This window comes from Mustela erminea, chromosome 9, assembly GCF_009829155.1.
Source record: "Mustela erminea isolate mMusErm1 chromosome 9, mMusErm1.Pri, whole genome shotgun sequence".
Taxonomy (NCBI): domain Eukaryota; kingdom Metazoa; phylum Chordata; class Mammalia; order Carnivora; family Mustelidae; genus Mustela; species Mustela erminea.
The window spans coordinates 41,763,719-41,780,091 of NC_045622.1; the positions used below are offsets into that span (position 1 = coordinate 41,763,719).

A 16,373-nucleotide genomic window follows, 5' to 3' on the forward strand; every position below is an offset into this window, starting at 1 on the left:
TTTTCCTTTTATTGGACCAAAATGGTCCTTTATAACTTCCAACAACTGGTCCTTATCTTTTATGCTATACATAGCTATAATAGAAATGTAATATAAATTGTACTATTCTTAGAATTTCAATGGGAACCAAAAATTCAAGGAACAGGATTATCTGCATATCCTAATTTAAGGATTAATAGCCAAGAGAAACAGAAATGTAATTTTACTAGGACTGCAAGAAGGCAATTCACATAATAGTTCTCAAACTTCACGTATTTTGTAGCATTTTTAATGTCCTCTAATAAAATTCTTCTTAGAAACTTAAAAAAAAAAAAAGCTTTCAATAGGATTATCACTGTTATCAACGTATTTAATGAGTATATCTTGAGATAGATACTTTGCCAGATTTATCATACAGGCATGACCTTTATTTTCAATGACCTTCAGACACATAGTCAGACTATGGCAGGAGGGAGCTGAAAGTTGTTGACTATTTGAAGTCCCTAACACATTGGAACAAGAATATAAAATACAAAGGAAACATTATTCTTTCTGAGGAAAGTAGAAATGTACTTCTCAAGTTCCAAAGAGTCAGTGTGGATTTGTTACTATTTTATTAAAATCAAAGGAAGGGGACAATAAAAGGAAACATTTCACTCAACAATCAGGAGGAACGATCAAAATTATTCCCACATTTTTATAATAGCACTTTCATTCAGATACAGGTAGCAGTTACTCATTACTAAATGGCATCCTTTTCTTAGAAATATGGGTTTGAGGAAAACTATTAAAGGAATGATTAAATGACAGTGAGGCAAGCAGAGGTGTATTCTACCTGAATTGGAGGAGGAGTGGGAACACTTTGTATCAATCCTGATAATAGTCTTCATAAACAAATGTCAGGGATTGCTCTGGGGACAACTCCTGGGGACTTGAGCATCATTTGATTTAAAGTGAGGGCCTTGTTGGCCTTACTCTATTACCTAAGCCTTTCATAAATGGGTCTGATACAACAAACTGTGGTAATCCTCCTTTTCCATGAGGAGTGGCTGATTTTCTTCATGGAGCTGCTTTCTCTTGCGACGCCGACACAATAGACGAGTGATCCCTCCCAGCACAACGGTGAGGACCGAGCCCACCACAGCAGCCCCAGTGAGCCATGGCCAGATTCGACTTGCTTGTTCTAAGTAGGGCCTAATGTAATCTTGAAAAATGTCCCGTTCTGAAACAGAAAGATATCCCATGTTTTGACTGTTGTCATCATTAGCTGCACCATCATCATCCCAACATCATCATCGTTATCCTTGCAGAGTACTATGGAGTCAGATGCTTGGGGCTGAATGACAGCTCTGCCACTTATGAGCTGTAAGAGCTCAGAAAAGTCACACTTAATACTCTTATGCCTTAGTTTCTTCATTAGGAGAATAGGAACATAACACCACTTCGTTGGAACGTTTTAAAATTGACTGATAATATCTAACCTGTAAATTATGCAGTGTCTACGACCAAGTCAACTACCATAACTTTTAGATCTTTATTCTGATATTTGCTTCCACATTTCTAAATAACAGGCAAATATTATCATCTTTTAATTCATCAAGTTTCTATCTGGAGTTCTTCATACAGAAATAATAATTTTGTTCTCTTACAACTCCCTTTTTCTTTCCTTTTCAGTACAATAACAATTCATGATTTGGGGCCAAATCCACATCAAGGGTTTTCATTGGTTTTAGTATATAAATGTTCACAGTGGAAACAAATACGGTGCTATGATTACATTTCTTTATATTATATTTCCTTGGGAGTTAGTAACTTGTATCCTTCTGCTTGATTGATTTAAAAATACCATCACTGCTTATAAGATACTCTAAGATACTCCATATTCATTTTGTACACAAAGAAAACCAGAAAGTGAATCTTGGGCTTCTTTTGCACCAAATTATGTCTATGTGACTCAAGTCTTGAACAAAAGCAATATGTGTAACTTTTCGGCAGTTTCCTTAAAAATAAGAAGCTATGTCTTCTCCTTTCTCCTTTTTTCTTTTTGCTTATCTGGAATGCAGGTCATGTGTCCATGAGCCATCATGGACCATGTGGTCCAGATTAAACCCTAGGTCTTGTGGAATCACAAGAAAGAAGCAGCTCTGGTCCCTGAAATTGTGGAGCTGATATTCAACAACATACAAAGACTGCTGCTTGAGCAGTAAGTCAAGAAATATATTTAAGCCATTGATCTTTGAACCCGAATCTGCTTTCTATCCCTACCTTCCCGTCCTCACTGATGCAGAAATTTTAACCTTTTTTGTTTGTTTGTTTTGTTATTGTTGTTTTATTGTTGTTATTGTTGTTTGTTATTGTTATTGTTTCTGAGCAAGGAGCCTGATGTGGGATTGGATCCCAGGACTCTGGGATCATGAGCTGAGCTGAAGGCAGATGCTTAACAGCCACCCAGGTATCCCAATAACATTCTTTTATGAACTCTTTCCTTGGGTATAATTGCTCAGTACATGGTGGACCACTGACTCAAGGGGGGCCAATCAGAATCTTTACTCAGTATTCTCTGTGGTGGAGTTGTCAGGTGGCTTGAGAGCTTATGACAGGCTTACATCTCAACTTGTGAAAGACAGGATGAATGCACTCCAAGAAATAGAGACGAGAGCTAGAGGAGAGAGAGAAAGAAGGACAGAGGAACAGAGAAACAGAGAGATACAGAGAGAGAGAGAGAGAGAGTATTACGGCTTTTAATTTCCTGGTTCCTGCTGTTCCTCAGTCTCAGATGCATTTCTGCCTTTCCCAGAGTTTGAGTGTTCATTCCATCCTTGGATTTTTTAAACCAATAAATTCCCTTTTTTAATATAATCTCATTCCTGTGGAGTTTCTGTCATTTGCATTTTTGAAAGCCCTAATTATTTTAAAAAGTTGATTTTATACCCACCACACAATAGAGTAATTAACTTACAAAATTTTGGAATTACAATTATATATGAACTCCGTATATAATAAAAATGAGATATACAAACCAATGAGAAAGGGAATATTTATCTAATAACCTATCTTGGAAAGCAGGGATAGCAACATGAAATAAAATTTAAAATGGAGGGACGCCTGGGTGGCTCAGTAGGTTAAAGCCTCTGCCTTCAGCTCAGGTCATGATCCCAGGGTCCCAGGGTCAAATGAATAAATAAAAATAAATAAATAAATCTTTAAGGCTGTACACAACTTAAGGTCTTTTTTTTTTTTCTTTTTTAAAGATTTTATTTATTTATTTGACAGATCATAAGTAGGCAGAGAGGCAGGCAGAGAGAGAGAAGGGAGGAAGCAGGCTCCCTGCTGAGCGGAGAGCGGGATGCAGGGCTCAATTCCAGGATCCTGGGATCATGACCTGAGCCGAAGGCAGAGGCTTTAACCCACTGAGCCACCCAGGCGCCCCAACTTAAGGTCTTTAAAAAAAAAATTTAATGGAAGTCATGTTGTTGGCCATAAACTTGATAATGTTCTAAATATTTTTTAAAGAAGGATTGTTCTTTTTTTTAATCAGGAAAATGTGTTACAAATGAATATCATAGTACTAAAACCCAATATTCATTCAAAGGAGATAAAAGTGAGCTTCTCTGGCTTATGTGGGGCTAAAGAGCTAAAACCCAGTTCATTTTTCCCATTACCTTTTCTTCTGTCCTTGACACCATCTTTTTGCCAGCTGTCACTAAGTTACCTCTATAATTCCTAGAGCCCAGTAAGCATAATTTGAACAGTATTGCAATTTAGAGTTTCTCTTCACCAGTAAGGGATAACAAGTTGCAAAGGATAAATATTACCAAATAAATTATACAAATGACTTATAACTTTGATATTTAAATCTAAACAATAAAAGTCAAAAAGCTAAAACTAAAAAGAAACATCAAAATGTCACTGTTTTCAATGTATTTAAAATTAGTTTGAAAGAGTGACTACAAATGTCTGTCTTATTCTGCTAGTAGTTACTTCAATATTTAAAATGTCTTGCAGAGGACAGAGTGGTTACATAAGAAATCTGATTTCCTCTGTTTCTGGCTCTGCTTAAACCCAAATCACAATTTCAAAATACTATTTCTACATCTACTCTGCTGTCCAGCTTCTCTTACAATTTCTCTGCTTCAGTCCACTCCAAGTGGTCTCAATTTTTACTGTCACCAAGGGTCTTTTTTGAAACACTCTTTACATTTCTTAGTTGCTCCAAACCGAAATTCAGCCTTTCATTCTCAGCTATCAGCTATCCAAACAGTGCACCTTTAAATTCTTTCTTAATATCAGAATTTTTCTATCTTTACCCAAAGTTCCATTTATTCATGTCACCCTTTCTCTTCCGAATAAAAGTTTATTCTGTTTGTCTTGTGCTCTATTGTGTTCGAATCACATGCTCATTGGCTCACACAACAAATATATCAGTTAGTTTGGGACCATTATCGTAACTTAATGAATTACAAATCTATAACTTAAAAGGTTTGCCTATAATTTTTAAATGAGACAATGTATATATAGCGCTTGGTATAATAACTTAGCACTTAGAAAGCAATTTATAACTGTTACTAATTCTCATTATTCTATAGTAATTTCAATGACATTTCCATGGAACAAGCTTCCAGTAAGGATTTCTCTCTCGGGGTGCCTGGGTGGCTCAGTGGGTTAAAGCCTCTGCCTTTGGCTCAGGTCATGATCCCGGAGTCCTGGGATCGAGCCCCACATCGGGCTCTCTGCTCAGCAGGGAGCCTGCTTCCTCCTCTCTCTCTCTCTCTCTGCCTGCTTCTCTGCCTACTTGTGATCTCTGTCTGTCAAATAAAATAAATAAAATCTTAAAAAAAAAAAAAAGAATTTCTCTCTCAAACCTGCTTTGATTACTTATTTAGTTCAACTTTCTTTTGTATTCTCAGACTCTCTGTTTCTTTACTCCCTTGGGTCACTTGACACAATTGTCGATGTGTTAATAATTATTTATATGTATGTCTTTTTAGACTTGATCATAAATTCTTGAGAGCAAGTATTAGGTCTTATTTGTTTTTTCTTTCATTCTTGTATTCATTCATTTGTTGATTCATTCATAGAGTAAATGTTCCATGAGACACATGATATGCCAAGTGGTGGTCCTGGCACTGTAAGTGAAAAGACACATAAGCAGAGGTCCTGGTCTGAAGGAAACAATAACGGTAAAAAAAGACTGACAAGCATGCTAAGTATTTCAAGAGTAATGTTGCAATGATGAAAGTATGTAAAAAGATACAATGGAATTGTGGTGGTAAGACCTCTTATAACTGTTTGGGGAGTCAAGGAAGGCTTCCCAGAAGACTTTCTCACTGAGTAGAGGAATGAATCGAACTTGAGCATGTGATGTTGATGGCAAGCCATTCCAGGCAAAGGAAACAGGACCACCACCTTGCACGGGTACTTTAAAATAATTATTAATACATAGAGAAGATTCTGTGTAGACAAGCATAGTAGCTATTGAACACATCTGTGAATGAGAGAAGCCCATCATTAAATCCCATCTGCAGAATGAGGCACTCTAGTTACCATGATCATGTCTCCTCCTCTCATTTCTAACCTCAAATATCAAGGTCTTTGGGAATATATTGCATTTAGGAGGCTCTCAACAGAGCAGTACCATATAGAAAGCAGGATCACATTTACCAACAGCACTGAGGACACAAGCTTTCATTGCCAAAGCTTTTTGGTCTCCCCTTGAATCAGTTATGCATGCAACAAAATCACCTGTTGCTCATTTTTTAAAAGCATCACTAAATTCGATTATAAGAGAAAATGTTTGACAAATGTTTGACAGCTGCCTTTTGCAGAAAACACCTAAGTAATTACAAACATGAGTACCTGAATGATGAATAACAAACTGCTTGAGAACTAAATTACATCAAAAAGTTTTTAGGGACTCTTTTTAGTAGGCTTAAAGTTTAGCAAGAAATAGGAACACATTTTAAATTCCTTGAAGGTGTATCAGAAGCAATAGAATAATTCGTAAAAGGAAAACAGGCAATTATTGTTGTTTTTAAAGTCAAACTTCTTAAAATTAATGGTGTAGATTTACAGTTTTATGAAAATTACCGTCAATAGATAAAACATTTCAAATCCATTTTATTTTTTAAATATTTAACTAGAAATATAAATACCATAAGGCCCTAATGGGACTCTTTGAGCCTTCACCCCCTCCTCCGTGTTAGATGGTTTTTGTTGCCTTTTCAGTAAAAATTACCCATTTGGACACCAGAGAAGAAACCATGAGATAGAACATAGTGGACAAGACACATGGGGACTAAAGAGAGCCCTCTCTACTGTGGAGTAAAGGAGGGGAAATTATTCACTATTGGCCACTTAGTACCTCTATGACTTAGAATTAGTCACCTAACCTTTCTGTTTTCAATTTACCTATAAAACAAAATCAAAATCACTACTACATTAGACTGTGAAGATTAGCAGAGATAGCAATTCATATGCTGATGTGTGTAATTTATTGCCTGTTAGTAACTGCAGGCCAGAACGTCTTCTGAGTTTCAAGGCCATCCCCTGCCCCCGAGACATATTTGCCCTGATGTTTCCTATCACCCGTTTCACTGTGTAGTTAGTGCAACCAGGAGAGTCCTCCATGTTTGGCCTTGCTCCTACTGTGCCTATCTCAGTGAGCATGTCACCATCCACCATTTTCATAGGCCAGAGAGTTCATAGACATCCCTGATATCTCCTTTTCTCATTTCATATATGAATCACTTTCCAAGTTCTGTACATTTTATATAAATTCAAAATAGTTCAAATTCTTTCATGCCTTCTGCCCTCTCCTGAGCACAACCACAGCCACCCACACTGTCTTCACCACTCTCCTGGAAGCCTCTAACAATGTCATCACTTCCTTCTCTGAAGTTGCTTTACAACTGCTACAGAATTTCCTGTCTGCTGCAGCAACAAGGTTTTGCAAACTCAAACCATTTAAAATTTATCAATCACTTCTGTTATTTTAACAATGTAGCCAAAACCCAAAATCAAGATCCCCTTTTCAACTAATCACTTCTTCCAGTCATACTGCTGTCCTCTGAAATATCACTTCGTTGACCCCTAGAGGTAGGTATGTCCCTAAACAAAGAAGTCATTAGGTACATGGTTGTTTAAGGTCTTTATCTACCATTACAGTGCAAACCCTGTGAAGATAGACTATGTTGTTTACCACTGTATCCATTCTAAGACAATGCTTGGTTAGGAGGTTACTAAATACATGTATGTAGAAAGAATAAATAAATCATAATACCACCTAGAAAATACATAGCATGATAGAAGACTTGAAATATGTTAAAAATACATATCTAAAAATGACCTGGGTATTAAAAGGGGGCGATATATTAATAATAAGCTTTATTTATATTGGTTAAGTGATACCACACTTCATGGTCAATATCACATGTACTCAAACTGATTCACCTAAAGATACTGGATGTCATTTGATACTTAAACTAGAGAAGCTTGTAGAATGTCAAGTCTAATCTTGTGGGACTATAGTCATGATGGACAGGGGAAATTTTAAATATAAAAAATTACTACGTAACTAGTAAGGAGTGATTAAACATGGCTATATATATGCATAAGATGATGTACTATCTGAGAGTTTGACAAATGGATAAACAGGGTCAGAATTCAGCCAGAAGGAACAATATGTTTAAAAGCTATGCCCATGAAAGATTTTGGCATGTTTTGGAAATCATAAAATCCTAAGTGGTAAATCTCTGAAAAGCCATTCCCAATTTGATCCTTTCCCTCCCTTTCAGAAGGGGAAACATGTTACTTGAGACTACCACTTTTTTGACTCCCCTTACAATATGATGGCACTTTGCAAAATCCCCTGTTCTCAGTGATCTCAAGGTTTTCAAAAAAACTGATATCCAATGCTAGCCATTTTAGTATTCATTCCCCTGGCTATGATTTTCAGATAAAACAAAACAAGTTAATGAAACCCATATTTGTTCAGCTAAGGGTCCCCCAAAGGGCAGGTAAAATTTGACAAAATACAGGTTCTCTTGTTGGCCCTACACTGTGGTTCTGCAGTGCCACATGCTAACTTGATGGCCCAGGACACCTTATTTGCATTCTTTAAGCCTCTGTTTTCTTACCTAAAAAAGGAAAAAAGAAATAATAGTGCCTCATTCATATAATAGTTATGAAGATTAAAGAAAATAAGGAACAGGGCATTCCTAGAGGAGTTTCATTCACATCAAAAATACTCAATATGTGTTAGTTATTATAATGGGACTCCATTTCTCTCCTCAGGGAAATTTTCCATTACTTCTACTACTCCAGTAGGAGAACTTAGCATTGCATAATTACACTGTACACTTTCCACCTCTATTTTTCTTGGTATTCTCTTCGTTTAGAATCTTCTCTGCTCTTTTCTATCTGCTACTTGCCTGCTCATTCTTCAAGGTCTGGTCTTTCTAGGCTGGATTATTCAGAAGTTATTGCTTTCTCCCCAGTGTTCCTTTCGGATTTTTGTTTATGACTCTTTTGCTGCATTAAACACAGCCTGATGTTTTGTATTTTCTTGCACAATTGTCCTGCTTCCACACTGAACTTGGAGCTGCTTGAGGTTTGGAACTATGTCAGTCATTTTTGTCTTTAAAATCTAGCATGAGGGTTGGAAGTTAGTAAATGTCATTAATTGGTTTAATTTACTTCTCTTGTTTTTATGACTTATCCTTTTTATGAATTATCAATGAATTTAATGAAATGTCAATGTTTACTGAATACCTCTTACCTACAAGCCATATGTTGTTTTACTGGTTTTGGTTGTTGACTCTCTTGTGTTAGAGTAGAAGAATGATGTAGTGACTTGAAGAGAGGGCTTTGTGGTACTGATATCTGGCTCCTCTATATACTGGTGTCTGCTATTGGGAAAATCACTTAAATTCTCATAGTATTAGTGTCCTCACCTATTTCTGGAGATAATAATACTTATCTAATATATGATTTATTAATTACACACGTATAAGATCTGCATGTAGCAAGCTCTTGGGTGGGGGAAGGCATTGTTAACTGTTCCTCATTTATTAAGATATTGACATATTTCTACTCAGGAAGGTTATTTAAAGCCTGGGTATAATTATAATCTTAGAGTTTTATGTTATTACTTTAATTATGGTCATAACAATTATCATAATAGTTTCTTGGTAACCCTAGGAGAAAGTTCCCAAAGATAACTCTAAACCTGCTGGATGTCCATCTTGTACCACACCATCTTGGACACTTTAATATATCATATTCATTTAATTATAACAATATCTTGATGCGCCTAGGTGGATCAGTTGGTTAAGCATTTGCCTTCAGCTCAGATCATAATCCCAGGTTTCTGGGATCCAACCCTGCGTCAGGATCCCAGCTCAGCAGGGAACCTGCCTCTCCCTCTCCATCTGGCACTCCCCAGCTCATGTTCTCTCTCGCTCTCAAATAAATAAATAAATAAGGTCTTTAAAAAGCTGTCACAGTATCTCTTTGCGCTATTCTGATCCCAATATTTTCGGTTAAAAAACCGAGATTCATGGGGTTGAAGCAAAATTTCCAAGGTCACTTAATGGTCAGCTGATAGTCATGCCTTAAACTCGCCTTTTTTTTTTTTTTCTGATTTTAATTCTAGCGTTCTTTTCATGGTTGCCATATACAAAATGCCCTATATTAAGCAGATTGGATGTGAATTTAAAGATCCTTGCATCTTAGTTCATGTAATAATAAATTAGTGAAAAATTAAGTGTTGTAATGTGCCTTCCCAATTTAAAGGCTTTGGGGATAACATTATAAACACGTAAGGCTAGGTACTTTCTCAAAAGAAGCTGGTCACACTAGATTCACTAATTCATATGAAAGAAATTAAACTTTACCTGATTCCTGTAGGTTGCTATAATCATAGCCCAGATCTCTGGATGAAATAAAAAAATCACCATTCCTGTAGAGAGGTATAAAAGGAACCATGTAGGATTCCCGGTTGTGTCCAATGGGTGCATTGGCTTCTGGATAAACTTCTTGAAGAGGATGGTGCCTTCGGAGCCACTGTTCAAAAATACTGTAGAGGAAAGGATTATTCAGACTCAGAAACATGTTATTTATAAAATATTTAGAATTCTTGGAGTAAAATAATAAGGCATATCTTAAAACCCCAAGACATGGAAAAATCCCAGATATATTTTTCATGCTTTGAAAATATTTTGTAAAGCACTAGCTCATACTGTCAGGCCCTGATGAAGCTCACTCATTTGAAAGAAATGTGAGAGGATAACGTTGGAAAGGGAATTCTTAGGTAACTGAAACTACATGACAAGTTTAAACCTTTCAGAAAGCTTCAAAGCAAGGATAATTATTGGTTGAGTGACAGCAGGGTTGAAATTGTAAATTAAATATGTTTCTTGTCTCAAAGAAAGTTAGCCCAAAGAAAGAACACATAAAACTAAGTTAGAATCAGTTCTGGAATTTGGTCATTTGGGGGATCGCAGTAGGGAATTTTCAATTATTTCAACCAACTTGCCATGTTTTGTGAAGAGTATGCTTAATGAAACTTGGGGAAAGAAAGAGCTCTCCTCCAAAAACGGAGACTAAATATACTTGGACTGGTTTTCCAACTTCCCCTGAAACTAGAGTATGGCCATACGATCAATTCTCAGTCCGTCAGATATACCCATGAAGCCTTTGAAACAGATATAGTGACACACAGAAACAAGAATGATGGAAAACTATTCTGGTCGTGGGCAAAAACAGTTGCAATAACTTATGGGGGATTTCAAGACTGGAAGAACATCAAGGAAATATCCAGTGTTTTATAGCATGGTTTTAGCAGATTTCATGGTTGTTACCCTCTTGCTCCCTTGTCCCCACCTGTTTCTGAACCTCATTCTCCATGATTTCCTGACCTATTCAGTATCCTTTTAGTAAAGATTTTTTCTCTTAATTAGCCAGAGTTAGTATCTGTTGAATGCAATTAAAAATTCTGCCTGGAACAGAAGGTAAACAATTAAGGGACAAAAACGACTGAGTAAGAATACTCAAACTATAGGAGAATTTATATTGTGTCACTAAAAATGTGAGAAAGAAAAAGATTTTGTATTATCAGGTCATATAACAGAGGTTATGTGATATAGATATATCATACATATATGTGTGTATGTCAGTGTGTGTATATATATATATATATATATATATATATATATATATATATATAAAACATTTAACATAGATCTGAGGTCAGAGAACTCCCCTTGAGCCTAGCTCTGGGAATGACTGTAAGCAAATCACTGAAATTCTTGGAGATCTAGCCTCCTCATCCTTAAATGAAAACAATAGTATCTGTCCTATTTCCAAAGGGATTATCCAATGTGCTAATATTTGTGAAAGTGCTAATAAATATTGTTACTCTGCTATAAAATGTATTCCAGGAGATAAAACGTACATGCATAGCCCAAGCGATGGTGCCTGTAAAGGAAAGAGATAAAGCTTCAAACAAACAAACAAATTTGAAAAAGCATTATGAAGTACAATAAAGGAGGTAACAATGATGCTGGATGGCAGCATGGTGATCATGTTTTCCGTGATGGAGAACAAGTCTCTTTGCTTAGAGAATCTGGACTTCAAAAACCCATCGTGCTTAAAGTTAACATTTATTCATTTATTTATTTATTTATTTACTTGATTTATGTTCAGTTAGCCAGCATATAGTACATCATTAGTTTTTGATGTAGTGTTCAACGATTCATTAGTTGCGTATAACACCCAGTGCTCATTGCAACATTATGTGGTTACCCCACTCCCTTTTGTAACCCACAGTTTGTTTCCCAGAAAATTGGCTTTTAATTGTGAATTAATTGCAGGATCAGAAGGCCACTGCTAAATCCTGAAACTGTGGTCCATAAATTCTAAATAGCTCAATTATTAAATATGTTTATTGAGTTTTTATTATATGCCAAATTTTGGAGAAACACAAGCTTGCATAAAACCCTGAGTTCCATGGGTTGTGACAAAGGATGTTTGTAAAATTTCTTAACCTGTTCGATTTTCCTTTTCCTCACCTATGAAGTGGGAATATTTCTGGATTAATTAGTATAATATAAGTAAGGTGTATACTTAAGTACTTGACAAATCTAAGTGGAAACAGTCATCATCCACATTCCCTTCTTCCTCTTCTCCCCACTCCTCACTACTAATGTTATCCTGGATGAATGTTACAAGTGGCAAGAGAGAAGAGACATACTGTTACAGAAATGCCAAAGCCATGTATATTTGACATGGTTCTTCTTCTTCTTTTTAATTAGGTAAACATTTATTTTTTAAAAATTTTAGAGGGAGAATATAAGCCGTGGTGGAAGGGGTGAGGAGCAGAGGGAGAGGGAGAGAGAGAATCTTTAGGAGACACCATGCCCAGTGCAAAGCCCAATGCAAAGCTCGATCTCGATCTCACAACCGTGAGATCATGATTTGGATGCTTAACTGACTCAGCCACCCAGGTACCCCTTTGAGCAGGGTCTTTTTAAGAAGGGTTATGATTCTGACCAGCAGGAATGAGAAAGAAGATTCAAAAAGTTTGGTTTTTCTGTGTGTGCCTTAGTAACTGGCCTAACAAACAAACCCTACATTCTATTCAAGTCCTAAAGTTATATTAATTAGCTTTTTTGTTTTAACTTCTGTAGGTTTTTTATTTATTGATTGATTGATTTTTTAAAGATTTTATTTATTTATTTGACTGAGAGAAAGAGAGAGAGGGAACACAAGCAGGGGGAGTGGGAGAGGGAGAAGCAGGCCTCCTGCTGAGCAGAGAGCCCAAAGTGGATCTCAATCCCAGGACCCTGGGATCATGACCTGAGCCAAAGGCAGACACTTAACGGCTGAGCCACCCAGGTGCCCCAGGTTTTTTCTTTTGATAAAGCATTACTTGTTTATTACATGCAATCCAGAAAATGCAAGTGAGCAGAAATGAGAGAAGAATTCATGTAATCATTTCATATTTCTGTTCCATCTAGTTTATAAAATATGCATAATAACACTACATATATTTTAACAAAAAGAGAATTGTATTGTAGATAATGTTTTAAAGGCTATTTTATTTGTATTATGCAATATTTAATGTTTTAAAAATATTTAAACATGCTTAAACAATGTTTACCAGCTTTTCAACTGACAAATCTAATTTTTTTAAATGAGAAGGAGGCTCTCTGATAAAATTAATCTCCCACCCCACCTCTACTAAACTTTGATTTAGACACAGCCTACTGTTTCTAAACAAGCTACCAGATAAGGGTTTGAGGCAAAAATTGTGCCTTCTGTCAATTGAGAAAAATTACTACTGTAGTTCAACTTATAAATAATCTTTTTTTCTGCCAAGAAACAAAAATTCTTTACCTAGATAAGACAAGGACATCAATTCTTAGCACCAAAAGATTTAATGGATAAAACCGTTAATGTGCTCACCCACCTTATCAACCTTTTAAAATGAAGGTATTAATCTTGATTAAATTCTTTATTGGTGGTTCTCATCCTCAGTTAATTTCATCAAACCATGTCTAAAATGACTCACATTGGAATACTGATGCTTAACTTAAATAATCACACTGACATTTTGGCAAGAACTTATTACCAAAGATTTATATAAGCTGTATCTAGACAGTTTTCTGGAATTAGGAAAATGTAAAGATGATTGCAGATGCAAATAGGAAGGAATGTGTTTTATATATAAAAGTAATGCAAGACATCTGGTTTCAAGTCTGATATATAAGAATTCTGGACACTCTCATCCTTACAGCAAGAAAAGGCTAGACAAATGGAAAATCAACAACTTTTCTTGGATCATGAGAGAATGAGGTCATAGGACAAAGGCTCACCTACCCCCCTCAGAACTGCAGAGATAAGTACATCCAGGGGAACACAGCTGAGACTTGCTCACCAGGAAGAGAAGCAGCTGTATCCAAAAACTGGTAGAGATACGTGAACATTTTGATGAATGGTTGGAGATTGAGTATGGTCTAACAGTGGTAGTGAGAAACTCCTGGGAGCCATAGTGTAAGGGGAACTCCCAAGCATTTGGGTATTTTAATTCCAGGAACTCTACCAGGTTTTCATGATGAAGACTGGTGAAAAATCCTCTCCTGGGAGGGAGAGAGAGACCGTTATGAATTAAGTCCCCAGACTTCTCCATAACAAACCTCTTTCATTCAGAGGAAATAAACTTCCAGAGTCTTATCCCAACTAGGGGAAGGGGATTCCAGATTTTCTGTCTCACTTAAGAGAAAATAAAGCACAGGGCACTTTGGTCAGAACTTCAAGGAAACAAATTGGGACTGCTGTAACCAAACATGTAGGAGGGAGGGGGAAAAAAAAAAAAAAGCTATACAATTGAAGAAACAGTCATGAAGGTCACAGCCCCAAGACATTGGCCAAGTAAAAGACTGAAATTTAATATTTTAGGACACACATACACACCCCACCTTGATATCAAAAGAACTCCAGTATAATGATAGGGATTACAAGTGAAAGAGCTACAAGATAGGGTATCTGGGTGGCTCAGTCGTTAAACACCTACCTTTGGCTCAGGTCATGATCCCGGGGTCCTGGGATCAAGTCCCACATGGAGCTCCTTAGCTCAGCTGTTTCTTCCTCTCTCTCTGCCCCTCCCCCTGCCAATGCTAACTCTACCTCCATCTCTCTCTTTCTCTGTCAAATAAATAAAATCTAAAAAAAAAAAAAAAAAGAGCTACAAGGCAGACAGTCCGAAGACTAGTATACAAGAAAGCCCAAAGCCAAGAGTGAAGACTAAGACAGACCTAGGAAAATTTGAAGCCTCCAGCACCTACAGCTACAAAAAATCACTAAACACAGCCCAACTTCTTGCCAATTAACATAAATCCTTCCATTCAAGGCCTAGCTACCTCAGTTCCTACTACTCAATAAAATATATCTGATTTTAAAGAACAAATCACATGGCATGCCAAAAGCCAAGAAAAAGACAGTCTGAAGAGACAAAGCAATCAAAGCAAAGTAAACACTAACTCAGATATGTGATAGATATTGGAATTATCAGACAGGCAATTTAAATATTTGTGAATAATATGTTAAGGGCTCTCACAGAAAAAGTAAATGACATGCAAGAGCAGATGGGCAGTGAAGCAGATTGGTAGAAAGGCTCTAAGAAAGACTCAGAGGAAATGCTGGAAATCAAAAACACTGTAGCAGAAATGAATAATGACATTGATAGGCTCAACAGTTGACACAGCTTAGAAAAGAATGAGTAAGCTTGGAGATAGAAGCTTCCCAAACCAGAATGCAAGGAAGAAAGAATGGGGAAAAATAAATCAAGAACTGTGGGATAATTTCAAAAGAGGGTAACATACGTGTAATTGGAATAACAGAAGAAGAAGAAAAAGTGAACAAAGCAGAAGAAATATTCTCCAATAAAAGGACCCGGAGGTACCCACTGAAACCACTCCCTATGGCCAAAGCTGGAACAATCTGAGCCACAGAATAAATAAAGTAGTAGTAGATTATCACCTAAAATGTAAAATATAGAGGAGTCCTCGCTGATATAAATGAATAAATAAATAAATGAGGGGAATACATAAGTCTGCCATGCAGAATTTTAAATAATTATGTAGATACTCCAAATACTTAATGCAGGTGGTATATAACTCTGCACATAGTGACTTCCTTCCAAAGAGTATTAGGGAGGAGCAGTGGAGTCATCTAACAGTTTGAGAAACCTGACCAAACCCATCTCTGCCAGGTGATGAAGGTTAACATCAATAATCTTATGTTATATCCACCAAGATGAACTAACAATTATAAATATCTATGCCCCCAATATGGGAGTAGCCAATTACATAAGAAAACTGTTAATCATGATAAAGAATCATATTGATATGAATACATTAATAGTAGGAGATCTTAACACGCCTCTCTCAGAAATAGATCATTGAAGCAGAAAATCAATAAAGAAACAAGAGCATTGAATGACACATTGGACCAGATGGACCTCATAGATATATACAGAACATTCCACCCTAAAACAGAATACTCATTCTTCTCAAGTGCACATGGAACCTTCTCCAGAATAGACCACATACTGGGTCACAGATCAGGACTCAACCAAAAAACTGATATTATTCCCTGCATATTCTCAGATCACAATGCTTTGAAACTGGAGCTCAATCACAAGGAAAAGTTCCGAAGGAACTCAAACACCTGGAAGCTAAAGACCACCTTGCTTAAGAATGCTTGGATCAACCAGGAGATCAAAGAAGAACTGAAACAATTCATGGAAACCAATGAAAATGAAGACACTTCGGTCCAAAAACCTATGGGGTACAGCAAAGGCGGTCCTAAGGGGGAAATACATAGCCATCCAAGCC

General features: G+C 36.6%; 1 protein-coding gene across 1 annotated transcript in view; it reads right to left on the minus strand.

Moving 5' to 3' along the window:
* Positions 1-338: 338 nt before the first annotated feature.
* The window catches only part of TYR (tyrosinase), a 106,391-nt gene continuing 90,356 nt past the window's right edge, over positions 339-16,373 (minus strand). Inside the window, exons 4-5 of the mRNA XM_032360326.1 lie at positions 9,873-10,054; positions 339-1,201 (exon numbers count right to left, since the gene is read on the minus strand). Coding sequence (XP_032216217.1) covers positions 972-1,201; positions 9,873-10,054 — 412 coding nt within the window. The 3' untranslated portion in view covers positions 339-971. The remainder of the gene's footprint in view (positions 1,202-9,872; positions 10,055-16,373) is intronic.